The 25244-nt window shown below is 33.5% G+C and overlaps 2 protein-coding genes across 2 annotated transcripts in view; one reads left to right on the top strand and one right to left on the bottom strand.

Moving 5' to 3' along the window:
- Positions 1–403: 403 nt before the first annotated feature.
- On the bottom strand, positions 404–4203 carry LOC136811146 (uncharacterized). Its single transcript, XM_067067763.1, has 3 exons — positions 3957–4203; positions 2196–2288; positions 404–1910 (listed from the first exon to the last, which is right to left on the bottom strand). Exons 1-3 carry the CDS (start codon positions 4068–4070, stop codon positions 696–698), a joined length of 1422 nt encoding a protein of 473 aa, XP_066923864.1. The 5' UTR covers positions 4071–4203; the 3' UTR covers positions 404–695.
- A 4050-nt stretch (positions 4204–8253) lies between these two features.
- LOC136811154 (vacuolar protein sorting-associated protein 54-like) overlaps positions 8254–25244 on the top strand; it is a 35290-nt gene continuing 18299 nt past the window's right edge. The window contains exons 1-14 of the mRNA XM_067067771.1: positions 8254–8566; positions 8881–9194; positions 9448–9532; positions 10257–10294; positions 10796–10921; positions 13317–13459; positions 13671–13770; positions 14056–14198; positions 14525–14651; positions 15135–15242; positions 15466–15521; positions 15855–15957; positions 16515–16630; positions 17337–17463. Coding sequence (XP_066923872.1) covers positions 8308–8566; positions 8881–9194; positions 9448–9532; positions 10257–10294; positions 10796–10921; positions 13317–13459; positions 13671–13770; positions 14056–14198; positions 14525–14651; positions 15135–15242; positions 15466–15521; positions 15855–15957; positions 16515–16630; positions 17337–17463 — 1845 coding nt within the window. The 5' untranslated portion in view covers positions 8254–8307. The remainder of the gene's footprint in view (positions 8567–8880; positions 9195–9447; positions 9533–10256; positions 10295–10795; positions 10922–13316; positions 13460–13670; positions 13771–14055; positions 14199–14524; positions 14652–15134; positions 15243–15465; positions 15522–15854; positions 15958–16514; positions 16631–17336; positions 17464–25244) is intronic.

Here is a 25244-nt window from a genome sequence, read left to right as displayed (position 1 = left end):
CTAGTATGAGGAATAAAATGTTTGTTGAAGGCAAGCACCGAAAAGCCTTTGAAATATTTTTTCGGATTGGCGAGGCCTTGAAATTCTTTATCACTTGCAAATAAAGAATTCAAGATTTTCAAAATTTGCACTTAAGGCGTAAAATATTTTCGTGGGGTCGAATAATCTCGAAATTTATGGCATAAACACGACCGGGAAAAAATAAATAAATTCAAGAAAAACATTTATAAAGGCGTAGCCTATAAAAGACGTCACCCTCGTTTTTTTTACGCAATTAACAAGAAACGAGATGAAACATTGAGGCATTTTGAAGCAGTAGTTTTTTTCCTTTTAATCAATGAGCAACTTTCTTGCCATTTCCATTATGATATTTTAAATTTTTTAATTTATTTAGGTTCTGAGATGAATTTTTCAACTTAAAAATATCTGCAAAAAACTTATCAAGTCCATCCTATAGTTCTGCAGAATAAATGTTGGTCGGTCGGACCTTTAGAACAATAAATTATTTTGGTCTTGCCTTACGCCTAAAACACTTGAAATTCAGGTCCTCTGAACAGTTTCGGGAATTGAATTACCAATAGGGACAAAATAAATGAATTGAAACCCAGCTTCTTCTCCACCGGAGCTGTGAAACAGGGCTTTTTCGAAAATTCGCATGCTAAGAGATGGTAATTTTATGTTAATCAGAATATAGATCAATTAGGTACACGGAAAAGGTCAACAGTCTCTAAATTAAAAACATTATTTAATTCTTTCTCTTTATGAGCGTCACCATTTCCCCAAAAATCGTCTTTTTCAAACTCGTCAAGCCAATCTTCGCTATCCACGCAAGCATCTCCAACGCCAAAACTTTTTTTAAAACTTGCTTGGATTTCTGATGATACCATTTCATACTGGGAGGATGGCGGGTAACTACCATCGGAAGCGATTTTCATTCCTGTTGGCTCATCCCACTCTGCCATAATGAAATCTTCTGATGTAAGAAAACTGGAACTTTTCTCAAAATTAAAACCGGCTTTCCCTGCTTCACTTTTTTGAACTTTGTTATAGAGATATTTTTGGCTTGAGAGAATCTTATTCTTCAGGTTTTCTTTGATACTGTTCGTTTGTTTAACGACTCCGACACTCTGATTTGGATAACTGGCTGGCCCATTTTGAATCCTGGCTTTGATACGTTGATTCAATTTAAAACAAATCTGTTCTTTTTGGGTCATTTGCTTTTCCCTATAGTCTGAACCATTTTCTTGTTGATTCAGAATCGACTCTTGAGAACCAGGAAACACAATTTCAAAATCATCTAACATACCCTTATTCTTTACAACAGATTGAATTGTAGACATCTTGTTGCGATCTGAAAAAGTGCTTATATCTATGCCAGAAACTCTCTGACTTACTTCAGGTTGATCTAATTTCAAAAAATCATCCATAACCAACTCGTCTTGATTTACTTTTTCACTTCTCAGACTTTTTTCTTGAGAGTCTTCCTGATTCGTTAACCAAGCATCAATATCAATTTGATGATTTTCAGCCCCGTTAATAAAATCACATAATTTTGAAACATCGACACACGACGGAGATAAATTCATCGGCCCATCTCCCTCTTTAATTACCCAATTAACGTTTTCATTACTTCTTTGAGACCAATTCCTCTGTTCTGATCCGGCAGGATAATATGGTGCTGTTTGCTCCTGCAAAGCTTCTTTCACAAAAGCACTTACGTCATTTTCTGTGGATTGGACATCCTGATCCATCAACATTGTTTCAAGTTTCGGAGCATTTTCATTCTCGGGAGGTATATTATTAGTATTGGGCAGTTTTAGTGGATCTCTTCTACATCGTTTTCTTATAGGAGAATATCCTTGTGACTTCTTCGTGGCTGTTTTCTTTTGCGAATTTTCTTCATCTTCAATCTAGGATAATAATTCAGGAAATAATGCTTTACAGTTTTATAGGAGCACTTCTTTCGGAGCTAACACTAATTTCGATTTGAAATTTTTAGAAGGTGCAACTAGCCCCCGGTATGTTTGTATTGTTTAAAATGCGCTGGGGAAAAACACGAGAAACAAATAGGTCACACGTCTAGCTATTGGGGAGAGCGATGCACAATTCCTGTCATCTTATTTTTATTATTTAGCAAAATATGAGCTGCCTGTCTCTGGTTAGGTTGTCTGAATAATATTGTATTGAGTATTTACCTTTTCAATACGCAAACCACGTCTGTAGCGTCGTTTAGAAAGGTTGTTCAAACGAGATGAAACCTTCTTTTCGAAATCAGGAAATTCATCGACCTAAAATGAAAACCGTAGTACAATTTCAGTGTATATCAGAGCCAGAAGCCTCATCATCACCGACCTCTATAAAAAAACAGGTTAGATATTCAAAGCATGCCAAAAGCAGCAACCACCTTGATGTATTGTTAAGTCAGGTATCATCATAGATAAAAAAGCTTCCAGCGGTAACTCTGATCACGAAATTATGTAATTTTTTATCATCAGTCACGATCACGCAAATCAGCAAAAAAAATTGGATCATCATTTTTATGCATCCCTTTGAAAAAAGTCCAAATCACGTATCACGGCTCAAGAATTTCTCAAATCACGATCACGTTTTGACCTCTGATCACGCAATCACGAAGAAAAAATTTCCAAATCACGCAATCATGCTAGAGAAAAGTCCCAATCGCAACATCACGCAAACCGCAAAATTTAACAAACTGATAGATTTTAAAAATGCATTCTTGTAAAAGCAAGCAAAATTGTCGCCGGTATTTCGACAATGAACGTGTGTATGAACTAGAATTTTCATACACCATCGTAGTAACAGTCCTTAGGCAGTCAGGGATATGTTCACATTAGCCGATAGTTGGTTGTTTAGCCTATTATCGGTTATTTAGACAATGTTATATAGGCTCATTTGCCTAAAAACAAGAAAATTGTTAATTTCCGTCGAAATATCGATAGTCGTGTCTTCTTCTTTTACAAATATCAATCTAAACTTTCAATTTAAACTTTCGCGGGGATTAAATTTCGCGGATTTTGCGGATTGGGTGTCATCCGCGAAAATCCACGAAATTAAATCCCAATAGAGATTTGGAAGGGCCTCATCTGCGAAATATTTTTAATCAAAACTCAAATAAATATTTTTTAAATGGTTACTTGCATAAAAAAAAAACGCAAATAATGTGTATTTCAACAACCAATATGCATGATTTGACAGTATAAAGATACAAAATTGTGAAAATATTGCCACCCAATAGTGCCACCCACGAAATTAAGTCCCCGCGAAATTTTATCCCATTAATGTACTTTTTTATATGTGAGGTCTGTGTGTGTCAAATTTTGTCTTTGGATCAACTCTGGTTTCAAAGATAATAAATTCGATTGCAGTGGTGCATATCATGAATACCACGGGGAAAATTCGCTTTAAATAGACGTTCGAATCAGTTTATCCCTTTAAATAGACGTTCGAATCAGTTTATCCCTTTAAATAGACGTTCGAATCAGTTTATCCCTTTAAATAGACGTTCGAATCAGTTTATCCCTTTAAATAGACGTTCGAATCAGTTTATCCCTTTAAATAGACGTTCGAATCAATTTATCCCTTTAAATAGACGTTCGAATCAGTTTGTCTCTTTGAAAAGACGTTCGAATCAGGGTGTCCCTTTTGAAAAGAAAATTCTACTACCACAATCGAGGGATCTCCCTGACTGAAAAAGGTACCCTGCGAGGAACTGATTTTTCTATTTTGATGTTTTTACGACCCTACCTGGGACTCATGGAGGTTGGAGGGGCAAAAGGCTTCCTGACCAGCGGCACAATCCTGTACCCCTTTTTCCCCGATGACCAGTTAATTAAAACCGATGTAAGCTCTCGTCTAAACTGATCCAGCCAAACTGACTACTGTAATTTGAACATATCATTTTCAGATCGAGTGTCTTCTCTCCCAGATACACTTACCTCCATAATTTGAAGACATTTTCTTTTGAATATATTTCCCTTCGCTTCTTCAATAATTCTACAAACACTCTGGGCGATTTGTTTCATTGAGTCTTTTCTTTCACCAGAAGACATAGCACTAAAAGTAGCTCCTTCACTGTTGACCACCACCAATATTACACCCAAGTACCTTTCAAATATTCCTTCCTTTCCGTCCTTCTCATATAGCTTTCATTGTTTTCACTTTCGATTTCTGCGTGTACTTCGAATGTCACGTTCTTTCGCGCTAAAATTTCGAACAAAAACATTCGAAAACATTTGAAAATTCGATTTTAGCGCCTTTTTTGCTCATGCGTCATTTTTCAAAACAAAGATGGTAGCCGGAGCAGTGGATAAACGAAACTACTTTTTTTGGAGGAAGAATATTTTGCTGGTCACTGGACACTGCACTGACTGGCTGGTAAGAAGTTTTTGATTTGATAATCTTTTGACTTTATTCCAACCGTTTAGATTTTGCGAGGAGCTTCATATGTTGTTCTGTTTATCATTTACATTGTTACATTGAATCCAGGCAAGTTTACCACAATACACCGTCGTGAGATTGGGTAAAACTTGCATCAGTAATGGAGGCTAACATGCTATGCATAACCCGCAAATGAATGAACTGTCTGGTCATTAAAATACAAAGTTAAAACAAAAATGGAAGAGTAGAGCTGCGAGGGGAGCTGCGTATTTACTCATTTTAGGGCTATGCATGTTAGCCTCCACTGATGCAAGTTACCAGATCTCACTGTAGTAGTTTAATTTGTTACTTAGTAGCCAAAACATGATGGAGGGTAGTAGGTTGACATGTGTCCAAATTTGTGATCTGCTTGGGGACTTCCTGGCAGACAACTTGTTGCTTGCCTTGCGATGCCAGAACAATATTGAGACCATTCCAGTAGTGTTGTCAAACATTTGGAAAAAATTTATCACATTGACGTCACTTCGACACGCCCTTCCTTCTTAGAAGATAGGAATAATATGAAAGTTGGAACAATGATTGAAAAAGGATTTATCCTCTCTTACCATCACTAAACTAAGCAAAGTACAGTCTGGGAAATCCTCTCAATTGCACGCTTATGTTCCGAGGGCGTAAGCGCGCAATTGCATGGTTATAATTTACGCCCGCTCCCGCCCCGGTTGAAATTGCTTAGGGATTTCAAGGGGTTCAGAATTCTCTAATTCGGGCGAAGGCATGGTTTAACAGGCAATCCATTTTTACGGAATCTTCTTCTACGATATAAATTTTGAGTAAAACTGCCCTAGTCTTTTGAAATTCAACAGAGCTTTCGGAAGGAATTGCGTGTCAGAATAATAAAGGATGCAATTGCATGCTTACCGCTTACCGCCCGTTTCAGAACAATTTCGATGTTCGACGAGGGATGTCAACATTAGAACAAGCTATGGTAACCTAGCCACAAGTGTTACGCGTAAGCCAAATCGCGTATTACAAACAACCTCTAAATTGCCGAGTACAGGAGAAAAAAAATCGAAATTCAAAATGGCGGCCAAGCCCACGATGATAACTATCAAAAATCTTCGTTTTTCATTCAGCTATTGCAGTTAGGGAAACCATCCAGGATCCTGCCATTCTATAAGCCAGCAAAAACAAAATGACACTTGTAAACTTAAGTTTCTTACCATTTTCCATTGAAAACAACAAAAAACATTGCTACTTCTCAATGCCGGAGACCAAAACAAATTATCTTCCAAGATTATGGCGCCCTTTTGGATCTATTGTTAAGGCCATCTAAAATGGTGGAAATAGTTGCGGGAAGACAAAGGCGCCCTCTGCTTCGAGGGTGGTAACGCCAAAACGCCCAATATGATTTTCAAACAGAAGGCGAGTTAGTTGCCGCGTGAGTTACGTCATGCACTCCACCGCAGTGCACAGCGAAGGGTGTTTCAATGAATATCATTAATGATAAGAATATCTTATGTGCTTACCTTCAGTAAACTTCGAGTGCTTCATTAAAAATGAAGAAGGTAAGAAGATAAAAAATGCGCTGGATAATTTTCATTGTAACAGTTTGGTCAATCATCGCTGAAAGTTTGAAAAAGTTTTTCCGACGCAAAAAAAAATTTCAGCCAATTAAAAGCACAGTGTGCTTATACTTACTATGTTTGCTACATCGTCTAGGCTAAAAAAAGTGCAGAAAGACACAAACGTCATTTTTTAATGAGTGATGTTATAATTTCTTTGATTGTGGCCGCGTACAGGAACTCGCCAAATGTTCCTAACTGTATTGCAGCTCAATAAATCAATGAAATAATTTGAAATAAAAAGTAAACAAACCTTGAACCTTTCATGAATCCAAATAAATAAAAGTATTTATCTAAAGTGAAGATTACATTTCAAAATAAAACAATTTCCGTACCAACCTAAAGTCAGTGTCTGCCAACTAAAAACTTCTCTGCGGGGTCACTGACAAGGAGTTACGACTTCAGACTTTAGATTCCAATTCTTGTATATGCTGCAACTACACTGCCAAATGATCTGTATTACAAAGACTTCCAATTGGGTCCATAAGTTAAGAAAATGAGATTATCTTATAGCACAGGGGTTCTGTTTTTAAAAACAAACTCAAAATAAAATTGTTAATGAGTTTGTTACTTAAAATATCACTTACTTACATAATTCATTTATGATATAACACCCCTTTCTTAAATAAATGGCCTCTTAAAGTCTTTTATGTTTGCCGCAAGAAGGAAGAAAAATTTAATTTGACCCCCGGTTTTTTCTCTTGTTTTCTAGCCATTTCCCGCGTGTTAGTGTAGACACAACTTTAATCCAGGGAAATGAAGCGTTTTCATTGGTCTAAAATCACGGATGGTCACGTGACCAGAATTTTTATCCAGGGAAATGCCGTGGCCGCAATGTTTTGCTTTAGTGAGATTGACCATTTTGTTGTTTAGATTTGAGCGGGCGAAATTTCTGTACAAACCAAAATATGGCTTCGTTGGAATACCGGTTGAAACACTTTTGTAGCAGTCAGTCAGTGTGAGTGTGGCTGGAATCCTTCAGATCCTTGGTTAGAAAAAGCTATACCTGTTTACTTTTTTCTTGCCAGATTCAACAAGCCATCAACCAACAAAATTAACACTGACATAAAACAATTGTCGCAGTAGACACTTCTAAATTATCTGCCATTATGAAGATGTTCCGAAATTAACCAATCGGGTTTACAATCGGAATTCCTTTGGGAGTTAGCGAGTCAGGAAATGTAAAGTCACGTAATAGGAAAATATTTTTTTCCGGGGATAAATGTGGGCGTAATATCAGGCGGAGAGGAAACGCCCTCATCGTAAGATTCTTGGGTAGTCTTATTGTTTGCTCCTTTTGTCAAGTCTGTCGGTCAGCCTATTGTTCATGCTAAATCCATACACGATGATACGTCAATGATTGGCGGCATATATCCTGTAAATCTGAGAATCGCAATAAGATCCTCACTGCCTAGTGTCCGCCAACTAGCAGAGAGAAATATGGACTTTTAAATATATAAATAAATAGGTCAAAAGGAACTAAGGAACTTTTTGAATACGTCTGGGGGGAGAGGGGACCAGAATGCAGAAGGCACCACTTTTTATAGCTATTATATCCAAAGATAGGGGAGTAGCCTGGATATTATCTAGGCTGTTAACTTTTTTTTACATTTTGATGTTTCTGGTTTACTACCTGCTTTTTCCTAAAGCGATTTGCATTTCAATATCAGAAGGTAGCAAATGCATACTTTATTAATTCAAATATTGCATGAAGCTAAAAAACTGCCTGACCCCAAGCTGTAAATAGTACAAATATCAAAATAAGAATTAACAATTTACAGCTTGGATATCCAGGCTAGTAGGGGAGGTCCCATTCCCCAGATTGCTCTCTTACCCTTGATCTTTCTCTTTAGTAGCTGAACATTTAGCAGAGTAGAGCAGAGGCACGGATTACCATTTTTTTACTATTTATTTACCAAGTCTTTGTATGATCTGGCTAGGGATTTAACCTACGACCTTTGCGCTCTGTCGGTTTTTTTTTTTTAAGGATTCTAGTTTTTCCTTATTATATTATATCAAACATATGTACCTTTAGTCTAATAGTCGACAGCCTTTTAAATAACTGATTACTCCAGTAGAAATTTTTGTAATTATACAGAATTATAACATCATCTTCTTGATTTGTCTTTTACAACACAGTAGTTGTCTAGGGACACGATATTTGATCCTTCCTGTTTGTACTGGATGAGGAAAAGTAATGTATGTTGAATAATTTGTTATTCAATAGACTGTATGATGATAATTTCAATGAAAATGATTTTAGAATTTAGCTAAAATTGATGATTGAATGGAAGGCTCAATGCTTCAGATTGCAGATGCTGTTGCACAAAACCCGTGGAAATTCTGTTTACTTTGTGGTACAAGAGTTACATTCCTATCTCCAAATGAATTCAAAAGACATTTAAGAATGAACCATTCAACACAAGAAGGAGGATCCTTTGTTTGTAAATATGGGCGCAACAATGTATGTCCATCATTACCTATTGATGGTGTCAATCAAGATGATTATGAAAACCATGTTGAGAAATGCCACATTGGTCTTAACGGTATGACATCATGACTTATACAATGGATATAGACACAAGCAACCTACTCTCACAGTGCCTAGTTGACTGGGGTTGTTGGAATTTTTCAATCAATGATGTGGGAGCTAATTGCATAAACAGTTAGAAATCGTACTTCTGAATATCCTAAAATAAGACACTAACTTATATCAATCTACTGAGAGACTTTTCTTTTAACAGCAAAAAATTATGCTAAGAATGAACAAAAAAATTTTGTCTGAGAGGCACATTTTAATCTAAAAAATGATATCAATCATAATGCTGCACAACAAGCAAAATATTTTTGTATTTTTTAGGTCGCATTGCCAACAGTGAATCAACAGTTCATTCAAAGAAGTTATCAATTGCGGCTGCAGCACCAACTCCTTCATCCCCATTCATCAAGTACAAAGATGATAATCTTGAAGCTCTTGGAATGAAAAGTTGGACACAACATCCGTGTCAGAATCTATCTGCAGTTTTAAATGATCCCAGAAAACTGACAAGACAGCCAGACTTTTTCACAAGGATATGGGGTGAAGATTTCATTCCACAACCTGTGGTACCTTTGACATTGCTACCCAATACTCCCAGAAGTTTATTTACAGACCATTTGAAAAGATATGAAATTGTAAGTTTTTCAAATTTGTTCAAGAACAACACAATATAAAAAGTCATAAGACTGAAAGCTCCAATGTAAAGTGAAAAGTTTATATTAATAAGTATTTCAATTGTATCACTTTGTGTTAAGCTTATCTGAGTGTATTTCTATTAGCATGGGGTCCGACAATCTTCAATGCACTGAAAATCCTTTGTGTTTTGAAGAAAAAGCTGTCTTGTTTTTCAAAGTGATTTACTCTTTTACTATTTTTTGCAATTTTTAGAAATGTATGACTCATGAAAAACTGAAACGAACAAATTTAGCACCACATAGTGGAAGAAAATCTTCAACGAGAAGAAAACAACATGGTATTTTTTTATAATTCTCAACTTCAGTTGAGTTAGAATCTGAGAATGTGTGTGTGTCTGTCTGTCTGTGTGTATGTCCCAAAACTTTGGGGCAGCCTGGAGACTTTAAAAATTGTTCGATTTGGCTGGAATTCTGCACACTTGTTCCTTGGGTGAATATCTGGGGGTGCTTTTTTCATTTTTTGAAAATTTTGATTTTTGGGGCCTGGGCACGAGTTTTTCGCCAAAACGAGGCTAAAACTTTGGGGCAGCCTGGAGACTTCAAAAATTGTTCGATTTGGCTGAAATTTTGCACACTTTTTCCTTGGGTGAATATCTGGGTGTGCTTTTTGCATTTTTCAAAAATTTTGATTTTTGGGGCCTGGGAACGAGTTTTTTGCCGAAACGAGGCTAAAGCTTTGGAGCAGTCTACAGGCCTCCAAAATGATCGGATTTGGTTGAGATTTGGCACACTTGTTCATTGGGTGAATATCTGGGGGTCTACAATTGGGCCTATGCATGATTTGAAGCCACTGAAGTTGAGCCCAGTGCATTGCGCACGTTCAACTATTCAATTATAATCAAAATTACACTTCATATTATAATATTGATACATGATAAAATTTTTCTATAAAAAGACATTATTTTATTTAAAGCAAAATTTTTTCTTCAAAGTTGAATAGCTAAGGTTTCTTAAATGCAAAACAATGTGAATTATGGAATAATCTTCTTAATTTTGTTTTAGCAAATTTACAAACTGAAGAATCAGATCTCATTCCAGAGGTGAAGACTGTTTTCATTTACATAATCGATCATTACATAGTGTGATGACTCTCTGGGAGAGTTGTCGATTTCGGCTTCGAATCATTAGATGGGACTTTTTTAGGACTTCAAATTTTTTGGATTTTAGATGGGGGAAACAGCAATTAGGTGCGTGGGACCTAATTTTTTAAGGTAGGACTAATGTAGTTTTCTGATGAGATTAAACATGTCATCACTTATATTTCCCCTTTTTTTTTTAATTCTCAATTTCAAGCTGAGTTGAGCAAGCAAGATCTATTTAGTGGTGGGACCATGTATCATTGTTTTATTTGGGGGTGCTAGGACTTCTTATTTGGTGGGATTTAGTCCCACCCCCCCCCCCTTATACACTATGTCATTACAACATATTTTATCCCTCATTACTTGATCTCAACAGTTAGTGTTCACTTAGCTTGGTTTTATTAAAATTTTGCAAGTAAGTTTTTTTTAAAGAAACAATACGAAAACTTACCTTCTTTCTAGGTGTTCTTAAAATCCAATTTCAAATTGGAAGAGCCAGACACTTTCAACAAAGTTTTTCCTTGGTCAAATTTTCAACAAACAAACAGAGATGCTCAAAAGAATTCAGGGAAGCTACTTCAAGAAAAAGTAAGCTAACTTCAATGCTTCTTCTCAAGTAAATCTTGATTGAAAACTTAAAAGTATAACTCAGCTGAAAATACACGTTTTTTTATAAAAGGATCCAAAATCTTTGAAGCTTTCAGATGTTCTTAACTTTTTGAGTTTTAAGCCTAAAAGTTTTCTCAACGTGTTCTTATTTTCACCATTTTTCGAGCATTTTTGCCCATTTTCCCAAGAAATCAGGTGTTTTAGAGACTGTAAAGCCTTAAAATTTCTTAACTTGTTCTTAACATTTTGGTCAACACCGATTCCAAAAACTGAACATTCCGTCACTCCTGACCAATTCAGACCCGTCACTGTTTTGCCTATCTTATCAAAACTTTACGAACGTTTAATGGCAAAGCAGATCGTTGAGTACATCGAAAGAAACCAGATATATCAACAAACCATGTCTGGTTTCCGCAAGCGTCATTCTACCGAAACGCTCCTAATGAAGATACGAGACGACATCATTGGTGCGATGAACAAAAGCGAAGTCACACTAGCCGCCTTTCTTGATTATTCCAAAGCCTTCGATACCGTCGATTACAAAACGCTACTGGTAAAACTACGAAAGATAGGCTTTTCGAACAGTGCTGCCATGCTTATGCTTTCGTACTTATGTAATCGTCACCAATTCGTACAGATTGACGACAAAAAATCTGACTACGGAACTGTATCGTTTGGGGTACCTCAAGGCTCTATACTTGGACCAATTCTATTCAACCTTTATACCGTCGACCTACAAGATAACGTTGATGGTGGGAGTAAAAACCAATATGCAGACGACACTACTATCTATGAACACTGTAAGACAGTAAACCTCCCAGCTTCAATCGTCAACTTAACACATCGTTTAAACCAACTTAGAGAATGGTCAAGCACTAATAATCTGGCGTTTAATAACAAAAAAACCAAAATCATGCTACTGTCAACACTGAGAATGTCAAACCTTCACGATTTCATGAACCCCGATCATGCAACCTTTCATATCTATCACACAGACAAACTGATAGAACGAGTTACCGTTTATAAACTTCTTGGCATCCAATTCGATCAAAATCTAAATTGGCAAACTCATATCGATAAACTCTGTCAATCAGTTTACGCAAAATTATACGTGCTACGCTATCTTCGTCGCACAGCAACTTTTCGTCTGCGGAAGCAACTGGCCGAAGCCCTTCTTATATCGAAGTTACACTACTGTTGTTCATTGTTCTGAAACCTGCCACAAATCCAGTTGAAAAAACTTGATAAACTGCTATGCAGAATTTCAGCTTTTGTGACGCTGAGATATTCTACAATCGAGGATGTAGTACAGCTTGGTTGGTTACCGATCCAGCAGCAAATTAATTTTAAACTTTTAAAACTCGCACACAAATTGATTCACCAGGATGAGTTTCCATCGTACTTAAAAGGTTTTAAATTAAGAGTCGCTGGACGTACTACTCGTAATGTTGAGGAAGTTGAATCTAAATACGAGACTAATGTATCGGAAAAATTATTTGTTGGCAAGGCAAGTCGCCTTTTGAATGATATTCCAAAAGCGATCAGGGAAGAACCTGATCACAAAAAATTTCGCAATATTTAAAAAAAGTATTTATTAGATCGTAGTCTGGCAATATTTTATACACGTTATATCTAATTTTTTTTTTTTCTACAATCGGTTTTCTTGGCACCTCACTCACTTTCAAAATTTTTCCTATTTCAAGCCAATATATTGTAGATTCTATGATCATGAGGTCTAGTGGTTATATTATTAATATTTACCTTACAATATTTACTTGATATTTTAGTCTGGTGGTCTGATCAACACTGAAATTTTCGCAGGATTAGCTACTTCAATACTATTACAACTCAACCGAACTTTTCCTAATCAACCACTACAACACCAACAAGTTATACTTTCTGCTTTCTTTTTCTGCAATTTTGCGAGCTCTGTCAGTATCCTTGAGTTCTGTTTTGTGTTTTGTTTCTACAGTTTTACGGTTTTACAATCTGCAATTTTGTGAGCTTTGTCAGTATTCTTGAGTTGTTTTTTTTGTGTGTTTTCTTTCTACAGCATATTTTTTTTCATAGAATATAATTATCTTTTTATTTAAATATGATTATTTTTACATAGGACGAATAGCCATTGTAAAATATGGAAGAGCCTGAAAGACAATTAATAAAAAAAAAAAAAAAAATAAAAAAAATTTAGTATCGGGCAAATGCTAACCTTAATTTTTGGTTGGGAAACTGAAAAAGTTTTGAAATTCATCTCTTCTATTATGTGTCTTTTTTTTCAAATTGGCAGCCCGTTTCTGGACACAAAAAACGGTGTTTTATAAAGATATGTAGTTTTTTCGGGAACTATAAAAGTTCGTGGTAATTTCTTTTTTAGCTGACACATTATCTGGATGTAGCTGAAGTAAATTTGGCACAACAAATTGCAACGAAATCTGAAGATTTTTTCAATGCAATGCGATCACAAGAATCCCTGCAAAGTGAAGTCAAAAACTCTTGTTCAGAAGTTCAAACACTGAGGTAAACGCTTAGGAAAAGGAAAGGATAAAAATCTTTTTGAAAGTTTATTTGATACACAATATACTGGGCTCGGCTGCACTTTAAAAAGCCTGATATAAATAGCCCTGGCTATAGATTGCAAGTACTCTGTCAACATCCTGCTAGAATGTATTGATTGAGTTTATATCTTTTTGCATAGATTAAATTTTCACAAATTGTTTTTGTGTTCTAGAACAAAACTACTAAAGATTCGAACATGTTTAATAGAAGAACCATTGAATGTTATGCGACTAATACGCTTGCGTCAACGTTATGAAGTTGTAGAGGAAAAGGTACAACTTGAACATTATCATCTTATTTCCTATTGGTAGTATTGTTTTTTATTGTATTTGTCTTTTTCTCTCTTTAGCTCCTAAATAGGCATTGTAGTTCGAATTGCCTTAAGTGATTATAGCTTTCCTTCGGAAATCTTGGATGTATTTTAAAGAAAAAATTAAATTTTTTAAAGTGTTTACCATCATGTGAAGTTTATGCAGCTTGAGACAGCTTGAGAAGGGTATTTTTTAGTATTGGGGCTCCAAACTGTAAAATTATATATTTTTCATTTCTTCAATTAGCTGAAGTTAATGACGTTCATACATCAAACACAACCAACGATTCAATTACTTCTGGCTACTGCAGACTTTGTCAGTGCTTTAGATCTCATTGACACTTCGTTGGAGGTTTTACAGCAAGAACTGGCTGGTCTGCAGTGTTTCAGGTAAAGAAACATCCCTGAACCCTTTCTATACAGAATGGTCTACACCTGTAAGGAATCTCAAATAAAGAACCTATACTAATTTGTTGACAAGTCTGTGTCAGTGTCAGTGTCAATGACAGCAAAATGAAATTATCATGATATTTTTTGATTTGTTATATTCAATATACATCATATCTGAGATTCATTCCCATCAATTTTTTATTTGAGGGCCGAAAGTTTGGAGAAAAGTTACGTTGTCAAAATCAAAATTGGGAGTTAATTAAATTGAATAATTTATGAATTTATTTTTGTAAGTGACTATCATTATTGTCTTTGACACTTGCTAGGCATCTTGGTTCACAGCTCACAGAAATGCAGAAAGTTATAGAACGAATGATGGCAACAGATTTTCTTGATTTTGCGGTCACCATATTAAATCAACCTTATGCAGAGGATGTCAAACCACTGGAAGAAGTACAACTTTCTTTACATTTTTGTCATTCTGTTCGATTTGTGTTTTACTCCATCATAGAGGGCCACGTTTGCTCTTATACTTATGTTTATACTTAAAGGGCAAACTGTCCAGACAACCCTTTTATGAAAAAAGTAAATAAAAAGAAGGCCTATTAGAGTGTTTATTTGAAGACTTTCTGTTATCATTTGCAATTAAGACACTTTATTCGAGTGAAAGGTATCCATAAGATGATAGAAGTTTGATATGTTGTTTTTGACGGTTTTTGTTTCATTTTAGCATAGCTTTTGATCTAATGAGCCAAATTTGATATAAATGATCCTTCAAAATCCTAGTCTATTCCTCTTTCCAATTAAAAAGGTTTGATTGCCTAAAAACACATCAGAATTTCATTTCAAAGGAGGTAAATATTTCTGATTATATAATCAATGTAATAAGGGATTTGTAATTTGTTATCATTCTTAATCATTATTTTATCTTTACAGGAAAAACTTTTGGCTGTAGTATTGGGACTACTGCGGCAGAAGAAATCAGACTTTTTATCACTTTATAAAGCAGAAGCATTTTCCATTATCAAGAAAAGTATAAAACAGGTATAACCAGTCACAAAATAACGATGATTCATAACCACCATCCATAACCATAAGTCCATAACAGGACTCCATTTTCTATTTTTTTGGATTTTCATGCAATCAAGCCCTTTTTAACTTAAAAATTAACTTAAATATTTTACATATTTATTCGTTAGTTGGTTTTCTACCATCTAGGACAGTTTTTTTGACATGAAATCGAGTTTGGTTGTTATTTTTTTTCCAGGCAGCTCATGATGCAATGCCAGAAGATGTCGAGGTGGAAGTTAGTGAAGAACAGAGGTAAAAATCCGTTCCACAAGCTGTTTTTAGGTGCTTAATGAATGCCCCAAATCCACTTTTTTAATTTGTTTGAAGTTTTATTCAAACCTCTAGACCAAATTAGGACCTCTTATAAGGGTCCAACTGCTAGAATCTCTTTTGTGGGACACAACCAGGTGTTCTTAGTCCGACAGAAGATTGGGTTTCCACACTGTTTTGACAAGGGGCCCGCTGACTAGACCTGGCACAATATTTATTTAATGGAAAAAAGACTAACGTTACCTCAAACTTCAGGACTCTTAACTACACTATGAATAGTTATAATTTTGGCTATTTGAAATTATTTCATTTTAGTGCCAAATTTGGTGATTTCATTCGCTCACTAGACCACAATGAGTGGCTGATGGTTCTGGAAGCTGTATTCTGTGTGGTTTTACAAATATTGAAAAATATGAGAGTAAGTTGACTTGATTACACTATATTTTAAATTGGTTGCTGTCATTACCTTAGCCTGATAACCACGTATTATGTGCTGTTCTTAGCTCTAGGTTTGAACGGCCCACTTTTCGTCCTGTCTATTCTAATCGTGAATTGGACAGAAAGTTAGCTGCCTTTTTCATTCTTTCTACAAGCTAATTATTGTAACTGCCAACTTTTTACCCACTTTTTTCCTTCTCTAACAATTATAATAGACAGGACAGTTCCGCCAACACCCGTTGAGTGAAATGATTGAAAGAACTGATGTCAGGATTGTACGAGGGGAGCCGCTTTAAAAAGTCGATGATGACATATACACGAAACGTTACTTCTAACAGGATTGTACAAGGGGAGCCGCTTTAAAAAGTCGATGATGACATATACACGAAACGTTACTTCTAACAGGATTGTTCGAGGGGAGCCGCTTTAAAAAGTCGATGATGACATATACACGAAACGTTACTTCTAAAAACTTATCTTTTATAATTTATATTTCAAGCGGTCCATCGATTGAATTAAATGTCAATTTTTTTGCAGGTCATACACGATGGTTTAGTGAGTGTGTTTGCATTGGCTGCTGGCATTAAGAAAGAGCATGTTTTATCTCAAAATAACGAACCCTCCAATGATAACGAATATATGCTTGTTGAAGAGTAAGCCATTGTCCATTAATTTGTCCATTTCCTCCCACTTCTATTCACGATATTCATTACTTAGTTGTTGTTTTTTCACGGAAAAACTCCAGTTTTTGCAAGTAATGGCAATTTTCTCTAGCTTAAACCTAAATTTGCGACCACACGCTTTTTTATAAGAATAGTTTACTTTTGATGAGTGTCAAGTATTCTTAAGAAATTGCCAAAATTGAGGGTGAAATATTCTTAACGTATTTTTGATCTTTTAGACTTGACTTCTATACAAACATGAGAATGATCAATTTAAGATTTTGTATTCTTATCAAATTCTGTGAAACTCACCCTAGAAGTATTCTAAGGGTATGCTTATGATTTGGCCAATTTTCACCCTGATATTCTTATAGAAGACATTCTTATAAAAAAAGCTTGTACTAGCAAAAACCGGAGTGTTTCTGTAGAAAACATTACATCATGACAATCATGAATACCGCTTAACTATAACAGCTTCCACTTCCTCATACCGCTTTTACTAAATTATATAAAGACCGAGCGGCACAAAAATTAGGTCTAAACAATGCCTTTTAAGTCCGTTTCACACTCATCAAAAAATAAAAAACTCAAATCAAATCCTGTAGTGAATTATGAGGTACTGTATGTCTGCCAATCATTATTTGGATGCTTTTCTGTGAAGATGATGAACGAATATTATCATGTTTTCTTTTTCCAGTAACATGAACGCATTCTTAGATGAATCAGATTGTGAAAAGTTGACCAAAGAAAGTAAAGATCTCTTATGCAAGGCGTGTGAACTTGCTCAAAGTCGGTGCTCCAAAATCATCATAATGAGATCTAAGGTATGTGTCTGTTTGCTTGTGTTTTTTTTTTAACTGAGAGAGTCACTATCCAGGAGCTAAAATTGATTCAAATAAAAAGCTCATTTATTTTTGAAATGAGAAATAAAGAAAGAGATTACAGGACCCTCTTTCATGATATTCAATGATATTCAATGGTGTTCCATATCTTTCTCCCTTCCTGTCTGTTGACATTATTCTTTCCTGGAATATACCAATAATGATGCCTAGTGAAGGAGTTAACCCCTTTTCTAATTGCTTCACAATACGTTAGGCAAATCCAAACACAACAATGTTTGGTAATTCAAAAATGTATTTTTCACGAAGAACATGCGAAATAAACTTTACAGAGAACATGGGAAATAAACTTAACACAAAAATTTAACTGATTGCTGATTTGTCAAAGCATTTGATTTAAACATTATAGAGAGAGATCAGCAAAAATAGATGGACACAGTATACATCTTTGTTTTGTTTTTATATATTTCAAGAAAGAGTTAAATAATAAAAATATGTACAAATTATGAAAATTAGTATATAAAAAGAGGTAAATAATATAAAGTATGTACAAATTATGAAATAAAGTATTAACAATGTTCTGGAGACTATATGATCATTACTTGATAGGAGGCTTTAAAACCTTACTTAGCTTTATCACTTATATCCTAACCCATTCAAACTTTGTGAGGATTTTTTAAAAGGGAAGACTCGGGGAACCTGTTCAAGTGTCATAGTTATCAAACATCAGAAGAAAGAATCGATTAATTTCTTTTTTTAATTTTAAACATAAACAGACCATATTCATAAGAAAATAATTTTACAGTGAGATGAAGAAATTGTTTTACACTTTCTCCTTAAAGTTTTTTATGCAATTCTTTAAACATTCGTTCTGAAGGAAATTTGAAAAATATCAAAAGTTCTGTAAAAAATCAGTTTTCATTTAGAGCTGACACCGCCCTCGGGGCTCGATAAACTCAAAAAGACTTATTATTGAAAATTGTCAATTTAAAAACTATCCTAATCCTTTTCAATTGTAAAATGATTTTATTTTCTAACTACTCAAATAAACAGACCATGTTCTCGAGAAAAAAGTACAATTTTACAGTGAGATGAAGAGGTTGTTTTACACTTTCTCCTAAAAGTTTTTTTCACGCAACTTTTTAAACATCATTTCTGAAGGAAATTTGAAAATATCAAAAGTTCCATAAAAATCAGTTTTCATTTAGAGCTGACACCGCCCTCGGGGCTCAATAAACTCAAAAAGACTTATTATTGAAAATTGTCAATTTAAAAACTATCCTAATCCTTTTCAATTGGAAAATGATTTTATTTTCTAACTACTCAAATAAACAGACCATGTTCTCGAAAAAAAGTACAATTCTACAGTGAGATGAAGAGATTGTTTTAGACTTTCTCCTAAAAGTTTTTTCACGCAATTTTTTAAACATTCTTTCTAAAGGAAATTTGAAAATATTAAAAGTTCTGTAAAAAATCAGTTTTCATTTAGAGCTGACACCGTCCTCGGGGCTAGATAAACTCAAAAAGACTTATTATTGAAAATTGTCAATTTAAAAACTATCCTAATCCTTTTCAATTGTAAAATGATTTTATTTTTCTAACAACTCAAATAACAGACCATGTTTCTCGAGAAAAAAGTCAAATTTTACAGTGAGATGAAGAGATTGTTTTTACACTTTCTCCTAAAAGTTTTTCACGCAATTTTTTAAAACATTCGTTCTGAAGGAAATTGAAAATATCATACAAAAGTTCCATAAAAAATCAGTTTTCATTTAGAGCTGAGATACCGCCCTCGGGGCTCGATAACTCAAAAGACTTATTATTGAAAATTGTCAATTTAAAAACTATCCTAATCCTTTTCAATTGTAAAATGATTTTATTTTCTAACAACTCAAATAAACAGACCATGTTCTCGAGAAAAAAGTACAATTTACAGTGAGATGAAGAAATTGTTTTAAACACTTTCTCCTAATTTTTTTTTCATGCAATTTTTTAAACATTCGTTCAGTAGGAATTTTGAAAATATCAAAAGTTCCGTAAAAATCAGTTTTCATTTAGAGATGACACCGCCCTCGGGCTCAATAAACTTAAAAAGACTTATTATTGAAAATTGTCATTTTAAAAACTATGCTAATCCTTTTCAATTGTAATCCTTCCTCTAATCCTTTCTGAAGGAAATTTGAAAATATCAAAAGTTCCATAAAAATCAGTTTTCATTTAGAGCTGACACCGCCCTCGGGGCTCAATAAACTCAAAAAGACTTATTATTGAAAATTGTCAATTTAAAAACTATCCTTATCCTTTTCAATTGTAAAATGATTTTATTTTCTAACTACTCAAATAAACAGACCATGTTCTCGAAAAAAAGTACAATTCTACAGTGAGATGAAGAGGTTGTTTTACACTTTCTCCTAAAAGTTTTTTCACGCAATTTTTTAAACATTCTTTCTGAAGGGAAATTTGAAAATATTAAAAGTTCTGTAAAAAATCAGTTTTCATTTAGAGCTGACACCGCCCTCGGGGCTCGATAAACTCAAAAAGACTTATTATTGAAAATTGTCAATTTAAAAGTTATCCTAAACCTTTTCAATTGTAAAATGATTTTATTTTCTAACCACTTAAATAAACAGACCATGTTCTCGAGAAAAAAAGTACAATTTTACAGTGAGATGAAGAGGTTGTTTTAGACTTTCTCCTAAAAGTTTTTTCACGCAATTTTTTAAACATCCTTTCTGAAGGAAATTTGAAAATATCAAAAGTTCCATAAGAAATCAGTTTTCATTTAGAGCTGACACCGCCCTTGGGGCTCGATTAACTCAAAAAGACTTATTATTGAAAATTGTCAATTTAAAAACTATCCTAATCCTTTTCAGTTGTAAATTGATTTCATTTTCTAACTACTCAAATAAACAGACCATGTTCTCGAGAAAAAAGTACAATTTTACAGTGAGATGAAGAGATTGTTTTACACTTTCTCCTAGATTTTTTTTCATGCAATTTTTTAGATATTCGTACTGAAGGAAATTTGAAAATATCAAAAGTTCCATAAAAAATCAGTTTTCATTTAGAGCTGACACCGCCCTCGGGGCTCGATAAACTCAAAAAGACTTATTATTGAAAATTGTCAATTTAAAAACTATCCTAATCCTTTTCAATTGTAAAATGATTTTATTTTCTAACTACTCAAATAAACAGACCATGTTCTCGAAAAAAAGTACAATTCTACAGTGAGATGAAGAGGTTGTTTTACACTTTCTCCTAAAAGTTTTTTCACGCAATTTTTTAAACATTCTTTCTGAAGGAAATTCGAAAATATCAAAAGTTCCATAAAAAATCAGTTTTCATTTAGAGCTGACACCGCCCTCGGGGCTCGATAAACTCAAAAAGACTTATTATTGAAAATTGTCAATTTAAAAACTATCCTAATCCTTTTCAATTGTAAAATGATTTTATTTTCTAACTACTCAAATAACAGACCATGTTCTCGAGAAAAAAGTACAATTTACAGTGAGATGAAGAAATTGTTTTTACACTTTCTCCTAATTTTTTTTCATGCAATTTTTTAAACATTCGTTCAGTAGGAAATTTGAAAATATCAAAAGTTCCGTAAAAATCAGTTTTCATTTAGAGATGACACCGCCCTCGGGGCTCAATAAACTTAAAAAGACTTATTATTGAAAATTGTCATTTTAAAAGCTATGCTAATCCTTTTCAATTGTAATCCTTCCTCTAATCCTTTCTGAAGGAAATTTGAAAATATCAAAAGTTCCATAAAAATCAGTTTTCATTTAGAGCTGACACCGCCCTCGGGGCTCAATAAACTCAAAAAGACTTATTATTGAAAATTGTCAATTTAAAAACTATCCTTATCCTTTTCAATTGTAAAATGATTTTATTTTCTAACTACTCAAATAAACAGACCATGTTCTCGAAAAAAAGTACAATTCTACAGTGAGATGAAGAGGTTGTTTTACACTTTCTCCTAAAAGTTTTTTCACGCAATTTTTTAAACATTCTTTCTGAAGGAAATTCGAAAATATCAAAAGTTCCATAAAAATCAGTTTTCATTTAGAGCTGACACCGACACGCCTCGGGGCTCGATAAACTCAAAAAGACTTATTATTGAAAATTGTCAATTTAAAAACTATCCTAATCCTTTTCAATTGTAAAATGATTTTATTTTCTAACTACTCAAATAAACAGACCATGTTCTCGAGAAAAAAGTACAATTTTACAGTGAGATGAAGAAATTGTTTTACACTTTCTCCTAATTTTTTTTTCATGCAATTTTTTAAACATTCGTTCAGTAGGAAATTTGAAAATATCAAAAGTTCCGTAAAAATCAGTTTTCATTTAGAGATGACACCGCCCTCGGGGCTCAATAAACTTAAAAAGACTTATTATTGAAAATTGTCATTTTAAAAACTATGCTAATCCTTTTCAATTGTAATCCTTCCTCTAATCCTTTCTGAAGGAAATTTGAAAATATCAAAAGTTCCATAAAAATCAGTTTTCATTTAGAGCTGACACCGCCCTCGGGGCTCAATAAAACTCAAAAGACTTATTATTGAAAATTTCAATTTAAAAACTAATCCTTATCCTTTTCAATTGTAAAATGATTTATTTCTAACTACTCAATAAAACAGACCATGTTTCTCGAAAAAAGTACAATTTCTACAGTGAGATGAAGAGGTTGTTTTACACTTTCTCCTAAAGTTTTTTCACGCAATTTTTTAAACATTCTTTCTGAAGGGAAATTTGAAATATTAAAAGTTCTGTAAAAATCAGTTTAGTTTCATTTAGAGCTGACACCGCCCTGGGCTCGATAAACTCAAAAGACTTATTATTGAAAATTGTCAATTTAAAAGTTATCCTAAACCTTTTCAATTGTAAAATGATTTTATTTTCTAACCACTTAAATAAACAGACCATGTTCTCGAGAAAAAAAGTACAATTTTACAGTGAGATGAAGAGGTTGTTTTAGACTTTCTCCTAAAAGTTTTTTCACGCAATTTTTTAAACATCCTTTCTGAAGGAAATTTGAAAATGTCAAAAGTTCCATAAGAAATCAGTTTTCATTTAGAGCTGACACCGCCCTTGGGGCTCGATTAACTCAAAAAGACTTATTATTGAAAATTGTCAATTTAAAAACTATCCTAATCCTTTTCAGTTGTAAATTGATTTCATTTTCTAACTACTCAAATAAACAGACCATGTTCTCGAGAAAAAAGTACAATTTTACAGTGAGATGAAGAGATTGTTTTACACTTTCTCCTAGATTTTTTTTCATGCAATTTTTTAGATATTCGTACTGAAGGAAATTTGAAAATATCAAAAGTTCCATAAAAAATCAGTTTTCATTTAGAGCTGACACCGCCCTCGGGGCTCGATAAACTCAAAAAGACGTATATTATTGAAAATTGTCAATTTAAAACTATCCTAATCCTTTCAATTGTAAAATGATTTTATTTTCTAACTACTCAAATAACAGACCATGTTTCGAAAAAAAGTACAATTCTACAGTGAGATGAAGAGGTTGTTTTACACTTTCTCCTAAAAGTTTTTTCACGCAATTTTTTAAACATTCTTTCTGAAGGAAATTCGAAAATATCAAAAGTTCCATAAAAAATCAGTTTTCATTTAGAGCTGACACCGCCCTCGGGGCTCGATAAACTCAAAAAGACTTATTATTGAAAATTGTCAATTTAAAAACTATCCTAATCCTTTTCAATTGTAAAATGATTTTATTTTTCTAACTACTCAAATAACAGACCAGGTTCTCGAGAAAAAAGTACAATTTTACAGTGAGATGAAGAAATTGTTTTACACTTTCTCCTAATTTTTTTTTCATGCAATTTTTTAAACATTCGTTCAGTAGGAAATTTGAAAATATCAAAAGTTCCGTAAAAATCAGTTTTCATTTAGAGATGACACCGCCCTCGGGGCTCATAAACTTAAAAAGACTTATTATTGAAAATTGTCATTTTAAAAGCTATGCTAATCCTTTCAATTGTAATCCTTCCTCTAATCCTTTCTGAAGGAAATTTGAAAATATCAAAAGTTCCATAAAAATCAGTTTTCATTTAGAGCTGACACCGCCCTCGGGGCTCAATAAACTCAAAAAGACTTATTATTGAAAATTGTCAATTTAAAAACTATCCTTATCCTTTTCAATTGTAAAATGATTTTATTTTCTAACTACTCAAATAAACAGACCATGTTCTCGAAAAAAAGTACAATTCTACAGTGAGATGAAGAGGTTGTTTTACACTTTCTCCTAAAAGTTTTTTCACGCAATTTTTTAAACATTCTTTCTGAAGGAAATTCGAAAATATCAAAAGTTCCATAAAAATCAGTTTTCATTTAGAGCTGACACCGCCCTCGGGGCTCGATAAACTCAAAAAGACTTATCATTGAAAATTGTCAATTTAAAAATTATCCTAAACCTTTTCAATTGTAAAATGATTTTATTTTCTAACCACTCAAATAAACAGACCATGTTCTCGAGAAAAAAAGTACAATTTTACAGTGAGATGAAGAGGTTGTTTTAGACTTTCTCCTAAAAGTTTTTTCACGCAATTTTTTAAACATCCTTTCTGAAGGAAATTTGAAAATATCAAAAGTTCCATAAGAAATCAGTTTTCATTTAGAGCTGACACCGCCCTTGGGGCTCGATAAACTCAAAAAGACTTATTATTGAAAATTGTCAATTTAAAAACTATCCTAATCCTTTTCAATTGTAAAATGATTTTATTTTCTAACTACTCAAATAAACAGACCATGTTCTCGAGAAAAAAGTACAATTTTACAGTGAGATGAAGAGATTGTTTTACACTTTCTCCTAGATTTTTTTTCACGCAATTTTTTAGACATTCGTACTGAAGGAAATTTGAAAATATCAAAAGTTCCATAAAAAATCAGTTTTCCTTTAGAGCTGACACCGCCCTCGGGGCTCAATAAACCCAAAAAGACTTATTATTGAAAATTGTCAATTTAAAAACTATCCTAATCCTTTTCAGTTGTAAATTGATTTCATTTTCTAACTACTCAAATAAACAGACCATGTTCTCGAGAAAAAAGTACAATTTTACAGTGAGATGAAGAGATTGTTTTACACTTTCTCCTAGATTTTTTTTCATGCAATTTTTTAGACATTCGTACTGAAGGAAATTTGAAAATATCAAAAGTTCCATAAAAAATCAGTTTTCATTTAGAGCTGACATCGCCCTCGGGGTTCAATAAACTCAAAAAGACTTATTATTGAAAATTGTCATTTTAAAAACTATGCTAATCCTTTTCAATTGTAATCCTTCCTCTAATCCTTTCTGAAGGAAATTTGAAAATATCAAAAGTTCCATAAAAAATCAGTTTTCATTTAGAGCTGACACCGCCCTCGGGGCTCGATAAACTCAAAAAGACTTATTATTGAAAATTGTCAATTTAAAAACTATCCTAATCCTTTTCAATTGTAAAATGATTTTATTTTCTAACTACTCAAATAAACAGACCATGTTCTCTAGAAAAAAGTACAATTTTACAGTGAGATGAAGAGATTGTTTTACAGTTTCTCCTAAAAGTTTTTTTCATGCAATTTTTTAAACATCCTTTCTGAAGGAAGTTTGAAAATATCAAAAGTTCCATAAAAAATCAGTTTTCATTTAGAGCTGACACCGCCCTCGGAGCTCGATAAACTCAAAAAGACTTATTATTGAAAATTGTCAATTTAAAAACTATCTAATCCTTTTCAATTGTAAAATGATTTTATT

Source organism: Clytia hemisphaerica, unplaced genomic scaffold (genome assembly GCF_902728285.1).
Source record: "Clytia hemisphaerica strain Z4C2 unplaced genomic scaffold, Clytia hemisphaerica genome assembly, whole genome shotgun sequence".
Lineage (NCBI taxonomy): Eukaryota > Metazoa > Cnidaria > Hydrozoa > Leptothecata > Clytiidae > Clytia > Clytia hemisphaerica.
The sequence above is the reverse complement of the archived record's forward strand: the minus strand, read 5'-3'. Positions and strand labels throughout refer to the sequence as shown.